Below are 19,732 nucleotides of genomic sequence, written 5' to 3'. Positions count from 1 at the left end.
ACACACACACACACATGCATAATACATATATTTAATATACATGTATGTATATTACATGTATACATATGTGTATACGCACACACATATGTATATGTAGATGTATATACATAAATATGTATACATATGTATGGTTATATACATGTATATACATGTGTGTATATATATAATGTTGGACCATAATCATACACCATACACAAAAATTAACTCAAAATAGACCATGCATCTAAATTCAATACTAAAACCATAAAAATCTTAGAGGAAAACATAGGGGAAAAGCATCATGACACTGGGTTTGGTAGTGATTTCTTGCATAGGCAAGAAAGAAAAGAAAGACTAGATAAATTGAACATCATCAAAACTAAACTCTTTGTGCATCAAAGGACACTGTCAACAGAATGCAGAGGAAACCCATGGAAATAAGAGAAAGTATTTGCAAATCACATACCTCATAAAGGGTTAGTAGCCAGAATATATAAATTAGTCCTACAATTCAACAGTAATAAAACCCCAACAACTCCATTTAAAATGTGGGCAAAAGAAGATATACAAATGGCCAAGAAGTACATAAAAAGATGCTTGATATCATTAGGGAAATGCAAATTAAAACTACACTAAAATACCACTTCACATTCATTAGGATGGCTGAATCTATCTATCTATCTATCTATCATCTATCTATCTATCTATCTATCTATCTATCTATCATCTATCTACCTATCTCTCCCCAGAATTTTAAAAGTACTGGTAAGGATGTGGAGAAATTGGAACACTTTTGCATTGTTGGTGGGAATATAAAACGGTATAGCCACTGTGGAAAATGTTATGGTGGTTCATCAAAAAATTAAACATACAATTACCATAGTATCCAGCAATTCTCACTTCTAGTTATATACTAAGAAAATTGAAAGTAGGGACTCAAGCAGATTTTTGGACACTCGTATTCTTTTTGTAAAATGGGTCCACTCCTATTAATAACAGCATTATTCACAATAACTAAGAATTAGAAGTGCCCATTGATGGATGAATGGATAAATAAAACGTACCCTGTACATACGATGGAATATTATTCAGCCTTAAAAACAAGGCAATTTTAATACATGCTACAACATGAATGAACCTTGAGGACATTATGCTAAGTGAAATAAGCCGGTCACTGGAAGACAAGTACTAGATGATTACATTTACAATGAAATATTTAGTTAAATTCACAGATACAAAAACTAGAATGGTGGTTGCCGGGAGCTGGGGGGAGGGAGGTATAGGGAATTCTTTAATGGGTATAGTTTGAGTCAGGGAACATGAAAGAGTTCTGGAGAGGGATGGTGATGATGGTTAAACAACAAGAATGTACTTAATGCCACCAACGGTACATTTAAAAATGGTGGATGGGGCGCCTGGGTGGCTCAGTCGGTTAAGCGTCCGACTTCAGCTCAGGTCACGATCTCGCGGTCCGTGAGTTCGAGCCCCACATCTAGCTCTGGGCTGATGGCTCAGAGCCTGGAGCCTGCTTCCAATTCTGTGTCTCCCTCTCTCTCTGCCCCTCCCCCGTTCATGCTCTGTCTCTCTCTGTCTCAAAAATAAATAAACTTAAAAAAAAATGGTGGAAATGGCAAATTTCGTTATTATATTTTACCATGATAAAACAGTACAAATAAAAATATCTTAGACCAGAAGTTCTCCAAATAGTGCCTTCAGTCACCAAGTGTTTAGGTTAATACCTTTTCCTCTCACTGTGGCCAGTAGAGGCGGCCTTGACAGTTGCATTAAGATTTTAATTTATCTTGTTTTTTTTTTCTTTTTTTAATATGAAATTTATTGTCAAATTGGGTTCCATACAACACCCAGTGCTCATCCCAACAGGTGCCCTCCTCAATACCCATCACCCACCCTTCCCTTCCTCCCACCCCCCATCAGCCCTCAGTTTATTCTGTTTTTAAGAGTCTCTTATGGTTTGGCTCCCTCCCTAACTTTTTTTTTTTTTTTAAAGCATCTTTAACTCCCTAATGCTGCTGGATATCATAAATATAATGTCTATGTCACATACAAGCCCACACTAAGATATTTTTATTATCTTATTGCCAATGTGCCTAAATATTTTTATCGAATTTGAGGTGTGATATTTCACATATATTAATAAGATAAATGTTTCAATGCCTGGATAGCAAAGTTAGTAAATGACTTTTTGATTGGCAGGATTATTTTAGGAGCAATGTACCCCAGAAGCAGTCTAATCCACATTTCTCTTTCAATTTAAATGTCCCAGATTTATTTAAGGCCTATATTGGTCTCCTTATGTAAAATAATCATCCTCCTTCATTCTACCAGCTCAAATTCTACCCATTCTTTAGGGCCTAGCTAAAGGCAAGTAATTTTGTAAAACATTTCCTGACAATCCCAGCCCACATTCATCTTCCTAACCTCTAGTTAGTCATTTAATGCTTAGTCTAGTCTCTATCTACTCGTTTAGAGCTTAGTAACAGACTACCTTGTATCATTTGCTATCATTTTGTGTTTTAGGACCACCTAAAACGTAAGGAAAAATTAGCAATTATTCCAGCCTGAAAGGACAGCCCAAAATACTGATACAAGGTAACTTCACTGAAACCAGATTGTGGACTTACTGATTCTCATTAAAGTCTAGTACAGCTCCACATGTGCACGAGTTCAAAATCATTACTGATGTGACTCTTGAATCCGTTAATTCTAAAAAACTAGCTTATGGAATGCTGAGACTTTTCCTTTCTCACCCCCCCCCCCCCCCGCCCCACGCATATACACACACATACACACACACACTCAACTATACATATTGGCACACAATATTTCCTTGAGTAGCAACTGTACAGAGAGAAATTTTGGGTGCCAAAGCAAAACATTTTTTGAGCACCTACTATGTGCAAAGCACTTTGCTAAACCCTATGAATCAGGAATTCACACCTCTAGAAGTCCTCTTTAACCCCACTCCAGAATCTATTACATTGGTGGTTAAGTCATGCCTCTGAACATTGGACTGCTGGGTTAAGTAATCTGGGAATTTTCCTCTTGGAGCAGACATGAACTCAAACTGAGAAAATAAAAATTAGGAGAGGAGGTAGGGGAGAGTTGTCTTCCCCTGCTGTCAAAACACGTGTATTCCAACAAACTGAAGAAGTTCAGCCTTTGTTTTTAAAACTATATATTACTTTGGGTTCAAATTCTTTCTCTTAATAAATAAGATTTATTGAAATTATACTGTTTGAGCAGAACTGAGAAAGCTGAGTATTATTTCAGGTTTTCGAGCCATAAGGAAAAATAGTGTCTTTAGGTTTTCCATTCAACTAGGAAAATTATAGCTTCATATTTGCAACACTAAAGCTAATGCAGTGTCAGCACCCCCATCAAATTCTGTTGTTCAGCACTTTATAATTCAAGCAGAAAGGTTCACTCCAAGCCCAGACTTGGCCTACACAATCTCAAAGAAAATGGAGAAAAAGTTATTTTGGCCAGTGCTGACTTATAAAAGCAAAAGAGAGGGGGCTTTTAGCAGAGTATTTTGAAAAACATCTTTGAGAATTTGAGAATGTAACTGAGAACTACTGAGCTGACATCCTTCATTCTTAAAAGTTATAGAAATAACCCCAAATTCCATGATGTCATGTCAGCATCAGCAGTGTCTTAACCACTTTCATGAAATTCTTCATCAGGTAGAATTCCTTATCAGACAGAATACCATTCTTAGAGAAAAAAAAAACAATTACAGTAGAAAATAAGGACACATAAGTACGAATTTCTCGTGAGGGTATCATAAGACTTTAGGTATATTTTTCCTTTAAGTACTGATTCTCTACTGCACTGTATGTACACATGGAAAATGAAAAAAAAAATGTTTTTCCAGTTTTTAAAGTACTTTGGAATTAATGGCAGGCCAGAATTCCCAGAATCAACCTTTCTCCATCCAAATGTCATCTTGGATTTAGAAGCAACTAAGTGTAGCAGTGGATTTCCAGGAGCAGGTGACAAGAGTTATTGGGCTCCCCAACCAACTAAGTGTTGGTGGGTATGAGTGGGGTGGGGAGCTAGTCTGGTTAGGACGTGGTGCAATTTGAAGTCATGTGGCAGGGGCGTTATAGATTGCCTGGTACCTTTTTGCTACGCTACGGATGAGTCCACCAGCCAACCCCTCAGTACTCTGATCTCTTCCAGTACCTTCAAAATATATCAAAACTTTGGTGTTGTGGTATCAGGGCATTGCAGAAGAATCTCATCTTTTCCTCTCTGCAGAAGGCTCACTTGCATTAAATACGTTGGTATCTTAACTACTCCATGTCTCTCTTCCTACAGCATTTAGTAAGCCTTACTTACCACAGGCCAGGCTACGGATGATTTAACAGGATGATTCCTTCAGATGTCCGCAGGAAGCAAACAGTTCATAAAGACAACTCCAGTGTAATTTTGGAGTGCCATCTAGGCGACTTCACTGAAAAGGATCTTGAGGAGTCAGAGCTACACCACCTCCCTTCCCCCTCACTCCGGTTTCTCCACCCTTTGAAATCGCACTGATTGACCGGCGCCCCCTTCCTTCTTCCTTTAACGCCCACTCTGCGCGGATGGGAGCGTGGGGCGTTTAGTGGGCGGAACTCCCAAGCATAGGACAGCGGAATCGAGAACAGTTTTCAGAACGGGCGGCGGTGGCGTCTGGAAAAGAGGGCGAGCCTGGCTGCCTTTCCTGGAGGGTCTGGCGGGGCTTTGGCATTGCCGGGGTCAGAGAGGACTTTCAGGGCTCTGGGCTCACCTGATTGAAGTGTGCAGCGATGAGCGAGGGTTCCCATATCTTAGAACTGGTGCTTGGAGTCCCACCTTTCTCTTTCTTGGGTGCCATGCAAAGGACGGGAGGGGTATTGGCGTCTAAACTGGGCTCAGGCCCGCACTAAGCGTCCCCGCTGCCATAGTAACCGAAGCCACGCCCCATTCCCTGAACTTAGGCGGTGCCCCTCCCCCAAACCTGCCCAGAATCCTCTGGCCAACTGCTCCCGTCGCCATAGCAACCGAGCTTCCCAGCTCCCTGCAACTCTGAGGCCGGACTCCCAGATTAAATTTTAGGATTTTCCAGTAGGGCAACTGTGCAAGATGGTGAGGTCAGGACGAGGCTAGCCTCGAGATTGTCTGGCTTCCTTTAACTCGCTTTGCCCCGCTCTGTTGCTTCTTGGAGACCCTGTGGTCCGAGGTATTGTCTAGAAACTCAGAATCCCTGGAATCCCGCCCACGATTTCAACACCTTTCAAAATTTCTTCGATCCTGGTTAACCTAAAATGGAGAACCGGCTCTCTCAAGAGACATCCCATGCCATTTTCTTCTCCATTCTACTCTGCCCCAAATGCTTCCTTATGTGAAGTCAAATTTATCTCCCCGACCCACATCTTTTGCTTCCGTCTTGAGTCCTCCTCCCAGGGACTTCCTAAACCAGTGGGCTCACTTCTCCAAGAGATCCTTTATCTAACTGTAGTCGGGATTAATGTCTTTCTAAACCGTCTTCTCGGCCTAATCAGCCCCAGTTCTTTCAAATTGTCCTTCACTGGTAAGTGGAATCTTTTTTTTTTTTTTTTTTTTTCCCCACCCCACAGTCACCACTATCTAAAAGATCGCGGTCAGAATCCCCCAAATAATAATGATAGTAATAATAATAATGGTAATAACAACAACTCCTGCTCATGATCACTGGCTATATCTTGTACATAGTTATATCATCTTATTCTTACAACAGCCTTATTCCAAGTCTCACAGTGTATGACTGATGGCACCAGAGTTAGAAGCCAGATTACCTGAATCTCAGATCCATCTTGTTTAATTAACCTCTACAACACCTGTTTTAGGACTGCCAAAATGAGAGATGCCCCTCTTGGGGTGGGGGGGGGGAGGGCAGACTTACTTTTATTTATTTTTTTATTGCATTAAGACTAATTTCAGGACAGACAGGGGCAGAACTCAACCAGAGGTGTTTTGCTTTTAGTACCTATAAAATACAATGCTTAACTATTCCTCCCAAACCCTGCTCTTGCTGTGAGATGCTTCAATTATCCCAACGGACCAGGGATGGCTAAGGTGATGCACGTGACCTGCAGCTTAATTTCATTCAGAAGGGCCTGCCAGCTGACCTTCTATAGGTGAAGACATTCTAACTCTTATGATTGCTTTCTTTGGGGAAAAAAATGTGTGTGAGGGACGTAGTGATATCCAGACCCTACAATTTTACTTCATTCTGGGGGGCAGGGAGCAGGTTTAAAAATGCTGCTGCTTCACAACTCCTGTTCATAACTTGGACCTACCAAGGGAAAGTTTCTCTGGCCACCCTAATTCTTTAATATAGATATTAAAGAGAAAGCACAATTTCCAGAAGCAGTCTTTTCACAGGCAATTCAAAAAACTGTTGACTTTCCTTTCTTGTTGCAATGTACGTATTTATCTTGTGGGAGAGACTAGATCCACGCAGCCTAGTCACAAGTCCTATCTCCAAGCCCTCTCTTCTTGTCATGACAATAAAATGTCTGATGCATAGTGAATCCAGAGGACTCATGCCAGAAAGAGATTTTCCTGAGAGTCTCCATAGCAACCACCTAGGCTGCCACTGATACATTATCATAGAAATTTTTCCAAAATTTTGTCCTTCATTAAAATTTCTTTATAAGATGAAACTGTCTTTGGATTGCAGCTTGAATATAAAGATGAATTGCTTACAGACTAAAAAGTAAGTAATCATTGATGACATCATTCTTCATTTTGATCATAATTCTTCCCATAGCTTTAAACCATTTGGGAAAACAGTCTTGTGTTTGTATTAGAAAAGCAGTGAAGAGTTTGTTGGCCTTCCAGTTAGATTTTATAAAAAAAAAAAATTAACTAGATGTTTATGCATGTCATACTACGTTACTAATTTTCTTTCTTCTTCAATGTGAATACAGATTTCAAAATAAAACATTATGGACAATCAGTTCAGCCAAATCACCGGCAGATGATTAATAAAATAGGTTGCAGATAAGAGAAATGAAGGAAAAATGGAATAAGGAGAAAAAAGTAAAATTAAGTGTTTTTAACATTGCAGAGAAAATGTCCCTAGCTTTTTCTTACAAGTGACAGCTGTCTAACCCCAATTTTTGCAGCAACAAAATTTTTGTGACATATATTGTGGAAAAAAGTGACTAGCTGTTCATCAAACATTTCATTTTCTTTCCTCCTACTATGAGAGTCAGACATTTTTCTTCCCTCTTTATCCTTAGATGGCAACTTGTGACTGAGTTCTAGGCATGGGACATGAGCAGAGTGATAAATCACCACATCCAAGCCTGGCCCTTAAAAATATCTCCCAATATTATTCATGTGCTTCCTGATCTGCCTGGATATTGGGGTGACACTGAAAGCTTTGGATTTCTGAATGACTGCTGTGGCACAGAGGTTCCAAAGTCTCCTTTACCCCTGAGCTTCACCCCACTTTCTCCACCAAAGGCATTGCTTGGGACTATTAAGTGCATGAAAAATAGACTTATTTTCTTAAGCTGCTGAAATACTGGAGTTTGCTATAGCAGCTGGAGCTGCCCTAACTACTCTAACATTTTTGATAATTTTCATTTGAGAGTCAGCTTTTAATAAACCTGACAGTAGCCAGCCTTCCCACAATAGGCTGAGAAAACAACCTGGTTACTTTCAAGTAGGCTACAACGCTTGGCTACAATCTAATCTTTGCTCTTAGGTTAGTCCCCGGAAGGGAGGAAGAGGCAGACTGCATCTAGTATTACTAACCCACTTGCACCCTTCACCTTGCCTTCCACCCCCTTATACAGTACATTCTTTCACTTTATCAATTAATAAGCTTTTAACTTTAAAGAAGTGGTTTGCATATTAAAGTAATCCAATAAATTAGCCTGCTTACGGTCACATACACCTATGGAAAGTTTTGCTCATTTTTCAGAAAATGAACCGTGTCACTAAGACATCTATGAACATAAATCATAATTTAGCAAATGATTTAAAGGAATGGTGCGTGGTTTAAATGTCAAAAATAAAGATTTCAGGATGTTAGAATGTACTTGCCAGATAATCTTTGATGGTTTCCTTTGTAAAAGTCCTAACAGAATGGAAGATTTTATAGAAGATTTTTTTACGTAGAAAAATTTTGAAAACTGATTTAGAGAATTTGAAATGAAAGTTTTATGCCTTTTGCCTACTTTGGGTCTATTTCATTATTCTAGGGAAGGTGGCACTCTAGATAATTTATGATACAAAATGGGGAGACATTATACAGGAACCAAATTTATAGGATGTTTCATCATAGAATTGGTCTGTTTAATTTCAGAAAATAGGTGTGAATAACAATGTTCATAGTTTTAAGAAGTGAGAGCCGGTTCAGCTAAAAAGGGACCTTGCCAAGAATAGGAAAAAAAAAAAAAGCATTGCCATCTGTCATACATTTATGCTTTTTTTTTTTTTTGGTATAATAAATTGTTTCCCCAACTAAATATAAGTTGAAACTTTATAAGCATAAACTTTACTACATAAATTTTCCCATATGTCAGTGGCTAAAACAAAACTAGACTATGTGGAGAATTTTCTTTCACATTGTCAGGGTTACTCCTGGCTTGTTTAGTTTGATTTTTGCATTTAATATTGTTTAGTTCACCAAGGACTGTCTACTTCTAGGGATGCTCTATTTCTTTAGGATACTATGATCACTGAATAAGTTACTTTTTAAAGTTTTCTATTTCAATCTCATAGTGTTCCGTGAACTCTTATTTAGGCATGCAGTCTAAGCATTATTTCTCATACCTGAAAGGGTCTAGCCAGCTCTAGATGCATCCAGCATTCTCACTGTTGTCAGGTAACATCAGGAGCTCTGGACCAATCCAATTCTAGGCCAACATTTCAGGTATTCAAAGTACATTTAGCTCCAACGATCTGCTTGCCTTTGGCTAAGAAGGCCTCACAGGTGTTCACTGACTTCTCAGATTGGCATTCTACATCTAAGAACACTTCCCACAATCTGTTTGTGTTATTTACCATCATGATCTTTGTGCTGCTAACCTTCAAAATGCAACGTTATAATGCACTGTCCTTGAGTTTTTATTGCGTGTGATGCAGAGGGCTTGATCTCTTTCAGCTACAAGTTTCAAAACATATGGAGAATATTACACCTGCAGTCTATGGTCAGCATTAGCTGCCTATTCCGTCGTGAGTGCAATTTAAAGTGTTGACTTTAATCTTTAAAGCCCCTCATTGTTTAGAAGCCACTTACTCCAGATGTCACATCTCTCTCTATGCATCATCGTGACAATTAAAATCACCTGCAGTGCTTCAGGTCCTAATCCCCAGTGAACTGTGGGGCGTTTGGGAGTAGATCACTTTCTAAAGAAGAACTTCCCTGAGAACCCTATGTTTCTGTGAATGATAAAAATACTCGAAGGTTACAGTTTGAGCCTTGAATGTCTTGTCTCTTAGAACTGTAGGTCTCTGGAGCTGTAATTAAGTGATGTTGATTTAATTTTTATTTCACTTTATGTTATTTGTGGCCAAGAGTGTAGAATGCCAAGTCTATTTTTTAATGAATCCGAAAAATAGCGGTTGTATATATTAAAAATAGAAAAAGCTAAAATTCATCTGTTTCATATTTGTTAGTGTGGGAGTTTCCACACCAGCGTGCTCTCACTCAAAGTTTTCTTTGAATCTAATTTTAAACGTCTTCAGTGAAGGGATTTGCTGTAAATCCTTTGGGGACTATTTCAGAATCCATAACTCATGGTAAGTCATTTCTCTAAATGCTTAACTAAATGTTTGATTTCTTAATGTTTTATCAGATGTCCGTCACTTATAAATTTGTGCTATGTGAAATAATAGCTTTCTTTTTACTGTGTACAAGCTTCAAAAGCTATGGGCGAGGTGAGCCTACGCTAAATCATGTGCCAGACCACGGAACGATCTTTTGGGAAGAAAAGATTTTATATGTCTCTCTGTGTCTATATCTGTATCTCTATCCGTATCTTTATCTATTCTGTTGTTGATGTTTCCCTGGAGAACATTGACTAGTACACTGATCTTTAAGAGCACATTTTTAAAAAATTACATTTCCTATAGTTTGATATGTGGTGAATTCTTTGAAAAATCAAATTTATTACAACACAGTTCTTACCGTATATATTTTATTTGACATCTTTGTCTCGATATTGATCAGCGTTGGCTTCTATGTGAAATATAAAGAAATATTCACGACACTGGCATCTTTTATGTTTTTAAGAAGGTTAAGAGAAGATTTCATTGAAATGTAAAGAATCTTACTAGTAACAATGTAATAGGAAGGAAACCTTCTCATTGAAACCTGTTTTGTGAACATGTCAGTCTGCAAAAGGAGGAGGGATTTGTTAATATTAAGGAAAAGTTCCTACACTCCATCTCTGTCCTTTTCTGAATGCACAGTCTCCGATGAAAGCTCACCTTATGGCTGATACAAATGGAAATAAGGAAAGAAGACGAGGGAAGAGAAAACACTTGAAGTCCAATATTAGGAAGAAAAGGAAGATTATAAGAAAAGGCTCGTTGAAACAGAAAATAATTTCAGCCAGTGCACAAGTCAATCAGCAGAACAAATGCTGCTTCCAAAGGTCCTATTAGAGGCTGCTTTCCCTGCCTCACCCCATTTCTGAATGAATCTATTCACGTCTTCCACCATTTCCTTTACAGGAGCCAACCGTTACTAGGTTTGCCTACCAAAATAATGGCTTCATTGACTCTTTCTTATATTTCAACTCTCTACCATATTAAACAAAATAAAACCTCATTCTTTGTTATGCTTTGATTGTTGCACTTTTCTCTTATGCATAGCAGGGCTTTCTTTATGCTCTCAAGAGTTTTTTTTCCCCCTTCCTCTGGCTATAATCTCTAGGCTTCTACTTTTGTTCATAATCAAGTTATACAATTTGACAATCATCCACATTTTAAAACTTTTATGATTATTTTCACGTAACGGTATGCACTCTACCTGAGCCAGCTGTCTTAATCCTTTAGAGTGTGGCCATTTTCCCTACTGTACTTCTGGGTAATAACCATTGCCAATTCATCCCACGAAGTAAATTCCTCACTTTATTGAAATTGTTTTTATAAAGCTTAAGTTACTCACATATATACCCATAATCTCTCTCCCTCCCCCTTTACTCCGGTAAGAGTTTGAAACCCTATTAATCTATTTGTTACCATAGTTTCCAAAAATGCCTCAATATTAGTTTTGTTTTGTTTTTTTAAACTTGCCATGTACTCCTTCCTCAATGCAACAGATCTTTTAAAAATCAGAGAATCAAATCATGGTGCTAAGAGACATTTCTAGAGATCATCTAATACATTCTTTCTCCTAGGCCCCATTCCCCTCTCCAGCCCTTGTAGGCTGTGTGACAGCCTTGAACAAACTACTTAGCCCCTCTTTGCTTCAGTTTCTTTATGAAATGGGATAATCATGTGTGCATTATAGGGTTGTCGTGAAGATTAAAGTACTTAGTAGCCAACTACTTAAAACACTTGGCATATGCAGTGCCCTCAGGAAATGTTAGCTACTATTTTTCTTTAAATAAAGTTTTTATTTTAGAGTAGTTGGGCTTTACAGAAAAGTTGCAAAGACAGCATCCAGAAGCCCCATTTACTCTGTCCAGCTTCCCCTATTGTTAACATCTTAAATTAGTATGGTAAATTTGCGACAACTAATGAACCAATATTGATATGCTATTATTAACTAATAGTTTTTACCTACTTCTTTGTTCCAAGATCGTATCCAGGATACTGCACTACACTTAGATATCTTGTCTCTTTGGGTTCCTCTAAACTGTGATAATTTCTCAAACTTTCCTTGTTTTTGATGACTTTGACAGTTTCAAGTGGTAAGATATTTTATAGAATATCCCTCAATTTTGATTTGCCTGTTTTCCTTATGCTTAGACTGGAGTTACAGGATTGAGGAGAAAGAATAAAGGCATAGAGTGCCAGTTAAGAGTAGGACATCACATGATACCAAGGGTATATGCTATCAACATGACTTATCATTGATGATGTTAACCTCAAACACCTGACTAAGGTAGTGGTTGGTAGGGTTCTCCACTATAAAGTACCCCCCTCTAGCACCACCTTTTGATGATTTGATGCTTCCTTTCTTTGAAAGGAAGTCACTATGTGTAGTGACTTAAACCCACACTTAAGGTTTAAGGAGTTATGTTCCGCCTCCCTGAGGGGGGCAGTATCTAGGTAAGTATTTGGAATTCTTCTGTATCAGAAATCTACTCTCTCCCATTTATTTATTCAATCATTTCTTTGTGTCAGTAAGGAGTTGTGAGTATTTTTGATCTTTCAGGTTCTAATCCAATACTACCATGTTTATTGAGTGCTTAGCTTAGTTGTTCCAGTTTTGACCATAGGGAGTTCCTTCAGTTGACTCCTGGGTCCCCTTGACATATTCTTCCCTCATTGTTCTTTCCTTTTCTCCTCTCTCTCTCTTTTATCCCCTCTTTACTTTCTGGCACTCCCAGATGCCCCAATCTCATATTGCATATTCCCTGTCCCAGCCCTAGAATCTCCAGAGCCCTGCTTCTTTTTTATTGGAGAATGGGTTTAAAACCCCAGATTTGGGTGCTGGGAATGCTTGTAGCTACCAGAGTGGTACCTGTTTCCGGGGCTGTCACTAGGCAGAATTAAGAACTAACACGTGTATATACACATATACACAATAATTATCTCTATCTGCCCATTTGGGTAAACATAAATTCATGCAGATGTGTACCACTCTAATCCAATACCACATGGTTCCTTCTACCCTGCTAATATTTTATTAGCTATGCATTCATTCACACACCCATTCATGCAACAGAGTATGCTGAGTGTCTATCATATGCCAGGACCTATGCTTAGAACATGGTAGATGCTCTTCCTACTCTCATGTGGCTTAGAATTCAGTTACCAGCATAATTTTTTTACCTTACTTTTTTGGTACTACCAAGAACTGACACCATTCACACTCACAGTAGTCTGTTTTCAGTAGTCTGTTTTCAGTAGTCTGTTTTTGCCCACCACACTCCATTTCCCCACTTTCAAAACTGTACCATCGCCATTGACCATCCTTTTCCCTCTCTACCCTCATTTCTCTTCCTACAACTCCTTGTTCTGTGGGGATTTTCACCTCTCATTAAAACACACTCAACATATTACTACTCCCCATTTGTATGGCACATTCTTAACCTTCTTCTCATCTCATTTTTGACTGCAGAGTTCCTTAAAGAATGATCAGATTATTACTAAGGTGTTTGTCCATAGTGGCGTCTTATGATTACTACAGACCTGTATGAATTTGCACGGGATGCGTCAGAGAGGAGGCCCCACATGGTCTATTCACCCGACTCCCGCTGTCAGGAATTGGAGGCCATGCGTTACTCATCCATGTAGATACAGAATCTCTACTGGTGTGAAACTCTAGGGTCTCCAGTTTTAGTGGAAAAGATGAAAAGAAAATTTCTTGATATTTTCTTATATTGTTACAGTTTGTAAATATTTTTATTACTGTAAGTTGAATTCAACCCAATCCTTCTCATTGCTTGAGGGGAATTAAAACTATCTCTGTCCACAAAAGAAATTCACTTGTAATTTTCTTTTTCATACTGTCCTAGTTTTGTTTTGATAACAAAATTATATTAGTCGATAAAATGGATTGGGAAGTATTCTTTTTCTGTTTGCTGATAGAGTTCGAGTAAGTCTAGAATTATCAGTCCCTAGATTGTTTGGAGTAGATCACTTATACAACTGTACAGGCCTGGTGACGTCTTTTGTGTTTGTTTGTTTTATGTATTTGGCCTCGGATTTGATTTCCTTAATGGTTTTAACACTATTTAGGTTTTCTAGTTGTTCTTGAGTTAGTTTCAAGAAGTTACACTTTTCTTAAAAAATTTGCATTTTTTGTTTTACAATTAATGATACGAAGTTGTTATAATCTCTCATTATTTTTATAATTGAAGGGAACTATATCTCTATATCTCTTCCTTCATTCTGAAGGTTATGTATGTCTACCTCCATTCTTTTTTCTTGAGTAATCTTTCCAGAGATTTGCTAATTTTATTAGTCTTCTCTAAAAATTACAGGGCTTTTCTAAAAATTACAGGGCAAACTGAATGTTTGTCTCTTATTTTATTATTTTTTACTCTTACCTTTGTTTTTCCTTCTATTTACTGTGTTGTATTCTGTTATTTTTAAATTTATAAAGATGGATGTTTAGTACATTAATTTTAGCCTTTTTTCTTTGCTAATATAATCATTTAAGACTTCAGATTTTGCTGTAAGTACTATTTTAGCTTTATATCACAAGTTTTGATAAGCAGTATTTTATTATCGGTTGGTATTGCTTTGTAATTTCTTTTTTGACCCATCGGTTACTAGAATTGTAATTTTATGTTTCCAAATGTGTGGATTTTTTCCCAGTTATCACTTTAATATTTATATTAAAATTTTTTTTAATGTTTACTTATTTATTTTTAATTTTTTAAGTTTATATACTTTTGAGAGAGACGGAGTGAGAGGCTCTGTCAGCATGGATCCCGATATGGGGCTCGAGCTCACAAACCATAAGATCATGACCTGAGCTGAAACAAAGAGTCGGACGCTCAACGGACTGAGCCACCCAGGCACTTCTTTTAATCTTCATTTTTAACTTAATTGTATTATGGTTAATTTGTTCTGAATGATGTTTTTTCTTTGAAATTTACTGACACACAATTTATGGAAACATCTGTGAGACATTTTTGTAAATGTTTTATGTGTACTTAAAATGAACGAGTATTCCCTAATTGATGGAAGCAGTGGCCTGTGTGAAGACCTATGATCGAGTACATATTATTCATTTTTTTTCAATATTACTACTGATTTATTGCCTGGTTAATCTATCAATTATTTAGAGAGGTGTTAAAATTCTTTTCTTAAATTTAAATTTTTAAAACCATCCTTGAGATTTTATCAAATTTTATTCTATATCTGTTGAAGCTGAGTCAGTTGATTCATACAAGTTCAGAATTATTATGTCTCATTAGTAATATGCAAGTTTCTATCATTGTATAGTGATTCTGTGGCTTCTAAAGAATGATTTTTGCCTTAAAGTCTATTATTTTTTATATACTGATTATCATTATTGCCAATTTATCTGAATTTATTTCCACTATATTATTTTATTATTTTGTAGTTTCTCTTTGTTCTGCTTTTCTAGCTGTGTTTTTGTCTTCTTTCTTGCTATTTTATTATTATTTTTTTTATTTGCCGAAACTTTTGTTTACTATTTCATTTTTAGCCTCTACTAGTTACAAGTTAAACACTCCATGTACATTCTTTTAAAGATTATCTTAGAAATCTTAACATGCATACTTATGTTATCAAAGTCTCCTCATAAACAAAACAAGAACTTTGGACTGCTTTAAATTCCACCAATCCCTTGTCATTTGTACACCACTGTTGGCCAGCATATCATTCCATTTTGATCTCTCCTCCAAAAGATAGCCAGTGTTTGCTTAGATGCTTAGATTTACCCACAATTTGGGTTATTCTTTACTCATTATATCTTCTTCCATTTCAGACCTTTCCTCTTATATAATTTCCTATCCTTGTGCAGTTCAACCCTTACAATTTATTTTAATGATTATGTGTTAGTGATAAATATTTTAGATTTCATTTGTATGAAAAAGCATTCAAAGATTGAATTGTCAAAGATCATTTCATTTGGTAGGGGCGCCTGGGTGGCTCAGCCAGTTAAGCGTCTGACTTCTACTCAGGTCATGATTTCGCAGTTCATGAGTTTGACAGCTCAGAGCCTGGAGCCTGCTTCCGATTTTGTGTTTCTCTCTCTCTGCCCCTCCCCTGCTCATGCTCTGTCTATCAAAAATAAATAAACATTAAAAAATTTAAAAATAAATTTAAAAAGATCATTTCATTTGGCATACAATTCTAAACTGATAATTTATTTCTTTCAGAATGTTGAAGAAATTATTTTCCAATTTTCTGGCTTCCATGGTTGCTGATAAGTCAGCAATAAGTTTAATTGTTGTTTCTTTATGTGTAGTCATTATGTTGTCTCTGGTTTTATCAGGATCTTCCCTTTACCTTTAGTTTTCTATAGTTTCGCTATGATGTACCTAGTTATGGATTGCTTTTTATTTATGCAGCTTGGGATTCATTCTGCTTCCTGAATCTGCCAAGTAATATCTTTAATAAATTCTGGGAATTTTCTCAGCAGTTATGTCTTCACATAGATCCTGTCTTCTATTTTTTTCTATTGTTTTCATTTGAAACTCCATGATTTATATTTGATCTTCCTACACTGTTCCTCACATTTATTAATTCTCTTGTATTTTCCATATTTTTGTTTCTCCGTACTGAGTTTTCTGCAATTCATTCAAACTTACTTTCTAACTCACTAATTCTCTCTTCATCCATGTCTAAATTGCTGTTAACATTTCTTTCTTTCTTTTTAATTTCAGCCCTAGTAGGTCTATGTGATTTTTTTTTTTTTTTCAAATCTGCCTGGTCATTTTCTTTGTTTCGAGTGTCTTATTTCTTAACCTACTTGATATTCTTATTTTTTCTATTAACATAGTAAGCATACTTATTTTATATTCTTATGTGATAATTGTGTTGTTTGAAGTGTTAACTGTGTCTGAATATATCCTTGTTGGTTTTGTTCTCATTTATGGAGCACTGTTTTCTTGATACATTTTGTTACTATTTTCTCTGAGTTTATATTAATGAAATCTTTAAGGCATGAATTGAATGTGTCTTTCTCCCATAAGTATGTGGATACTAATTCTATATTTGAAGTTTTGTGGTCACAAACCTACAAATCTATGCGGGTGGGCTTGTCATTTTGCAGTCTCCAGAGAGAGTTAGCTTTTCCTCTCTACCGATGCTAGGGCAAGCTAGTTTCCTTGCTGTCACCCTTTCTGGAGTGGGATTTATATATGTATGTATTTAGGCCTTCTATTTCACCAAAGGTGTACTGCTCTGTAGTTTCAGTTTAAAAAAAAGTTTTTTTAAATGTTTATTTATTTATTTATTTATTTATTTTTTATTTTTTCAATATATGAAATTTATTGTCAAATTGGTTTCCATACAACACCCAGTGCTCATCCCAAAAGGTGCCCTCCTCAATATCCATCACCCACCCTCCCCTTCTTCCCACCCCCCATAAACTCTCTGTTTGTTCTCAGTTTTTGAGAGAGACAGAGCATGAGCAGGGGAGGGGCAGAGAGAGAGGGAGACACAGATTGTGAAGCAGACTCTAGGCTTTGAGCTTTCAGCACAGAACCTAATGCAGGGCTTAAACTCACAAACTGAGATCATGACCTGAGCCGAAATTAGACGCTTAGCCGACTGAGCCACCAAGGCATCCTTGTAGTTTCAGTTTTATGTGGGGGTAACTACTGATAGCCCATCCACTCCTGGCAGAATTGATAGTACAAAAGTTCATGGTCACTTTGGTGTTTTCATACTTTTCTGGTTTCCTGCTTTTACTTTGTTTTTGGTCTTGGAGATTTCTTACATTCTGTTCAGCTCAATAGTATATTTTAATATTTTTTCAAATATAATTTTATTCAGAATGTTTTTATTTTTATTCTGAATGCTTATTCAGAAGTTTTTGGTAAGGAGCAAGTTGCTCATTGTATTTAAGGTATCACACTGTCAGAAACATAAGTATTATAATCTATTTTTAACCGATGTCCATCCTAGACAAAGCAGCTTTCAAATTAAAACAACAAAACGATGGTGCAATAGGAAACATCTTTCTTTTTAAATTGATTATCTCCACATTTAAGAATTCCTGTCTGGCTGGTTGGTGGACATCCAATAATTCTGCTTCAACATATGCAGCCTCATGTGTATTTCTATCTTTTAGGAAGAATCATTTTTTTGTGTGAGTGAGCTTTATGAATGTATTTCCCTTAAACTGATACTTGCTCTTGCTTATATATACTGAAAATGAATGACATTTTCAGTATATATTCTGACATTGTCCAATGACAGGAACTCTTGAATGTAAGGGAGAGAACCTATGTAAGGCGGTAAAAATCTCTAAAAAAAAATAAAATAACCATAGGAATATTCTTAGGAAGAGTCAAAGGTAGGCTCTTTCATTCTAATTCCCCCAAAGACTTTGAAAACTAGTATAAGCCAAAAATGCAACAGAAGGATCTTCCAAGAGTGAGCCTGAATAAATCTTCTAAGCATCAGTAAGTGTCATTGCAATCAAAGACATTATCTACCACATGAGAGGGATACTGAGCACATATGCAGTGCACAGGAAACCCTCCAGTCAAAGGTCACACGTTAATAGGCAACAAACTATACAAAATCACTTACTGGGGAAGAGCATAGATCTCAAATGCAGATTTGAATGAAACCACACCCTGGATTTACTCCTTCTTCCTGGTGTATGGGGCCCTATGTTGCCCTTGGGAAATGAACAATGCACTGAGAAATATTAAGACGGAGCTTGGTGGATAGAAACAGATGGAGCAGGCTGCTGGCAGTATAATGACTCTGAATTGCATTTCTTGAGCATTTTGAAGTGGGAGAGAACAGAAGAGGAAAGTATGAAGAACAAGAGGAGGAAGGTACGGGGGCTGAGGTTTGCAGAACAGAAAGACTAGTTGTGGCAACCAGATGGAGAGACGTCTGGGGAACTTGTTTGGATATTCTCTGGTTCAATAAGGAAACTTGATTTTGGCTTGATTCAGAGCCCCTTTATGATTGCAACTACCCCACCCCCCCACCACCACCCGCCACACACACCACACTTATATCCAGTGACAATATGGAATGATGGAAGATTTTTGTATTCAACTTCCTGCTAAACTTCCTTAAACAAAAATATCTGATTTGTCTTCATAAATTGTATTTCCAACTCTGAAATGCTGATATAAAGAGATCTGTTCTAAAATTAATCTACCTGAAAACCACAACTATAATAAGAGTAGTTTTATACTTAATAAATTCCATTTGGCAACACAGGAAAAGAGAAGGGGCAGATATCTCCCAAACCTCCCAAGTGAAAATTCAGCATCTTTCCAGTATTACATGAAGTAGAATATGGTTTTTACTTTACTTACTTCTTTCATTCTCTTGGAGCCTTACTATGGCTATTTGTCTGAAAAGATGAACTGTACTTAACATTACCTAGTCCTTGCTGATTGGAATTCAAGAATTCAAGCTGAGGTAAGCATATGTGCTGAAACTTTGCAGAAATTCAGAACACTGAAGTTCAGCTAAAATGTCCAATCCAGAATGTTGTGGCTCTGAAATCAAGAGTTAGTCACCCCTTCCCCAGGCATTGTGTATTGTCACCGTAATTCTAATTAAAATAATAATTCTGATCATGGTTGATAGTTACAATGAGAAGACGTTTTTGCAAGTTTGCAGAGAGATGCTGGCACAAAAAGGAGATAGAATTACTGATTCTTGCTTTGGCAATTATTCTCACAAATACTCTGAAAAATATCAGGTATTCCAGGGGCACCTGGGTGGCTCAGTTGGTTAAGCATCAGACTCTTGATTACAGCTCAGGTCAGGATCTCAGAATTTGTGAGATCGAGCCTTGTGTTGGGAGCCTGCTTGGGCTCCCTCTTACTCTCTCAAAATAAATAAATACATATTAAAATTCTTTTTAATATCATGCATCCCAGGATACCAGCGGCAGAGTTTAAAAAGCCTCTGT

At 37.1% G+C, this 19,732-nt stretch overlaps 1 protein-coding gene across 3 annotated transcripts in view; it reads right to left on the bottom strand.

The window, feature by feature from the left end:
* Positions 1-4,936, bottom strand: part of SPAG17 (sperm associated antigen 17) — a 244,925-nt gene extending 239,989 nt beyond the window's left edge. For 2 of the 3 annotated variants that reach the window (XM_049616487.1, XM_049616486.1), the window contains exon 1: positions 4,772-4,935. In XM_049616487.1, coding sequence (XP_049472444.1) covers positions 4,772-4,858 — 87 coding nt within the window. In that variant the 5' untranslated portion in view covers positions 4,859-4,935. Of the gene's footprint in view, positions 1-4,771 lie in introns of all 3 variants that reach the window. The other variant, XM_049616488.1, reaches the window with a different exon arrangement.
* Between the last annotated feature and the right edge of the window lie 14,796 nt (positions 4,937-19,732).

Source organism: Panthera uncia, assembly GCF_023721935.1.
Source record: "Panthera uncia isolate 11264 chromosome C1 unlocalized genomic scaffold, Puncia_PCG_1.0 HiC_scaffold_4, whole genome shotgun sequence".
Taxonomy (NCBI): Eukaryota; Metazoa; Chordata; class Mammalia; order Carnivora; family Felidae; genus Panthera; species Panthera uncia.
The sequence above is the reverse complement of the archived record's forward strand: the minus strand, read 5'-3'. Positions and strand labels throughout refer to the sequence as shown.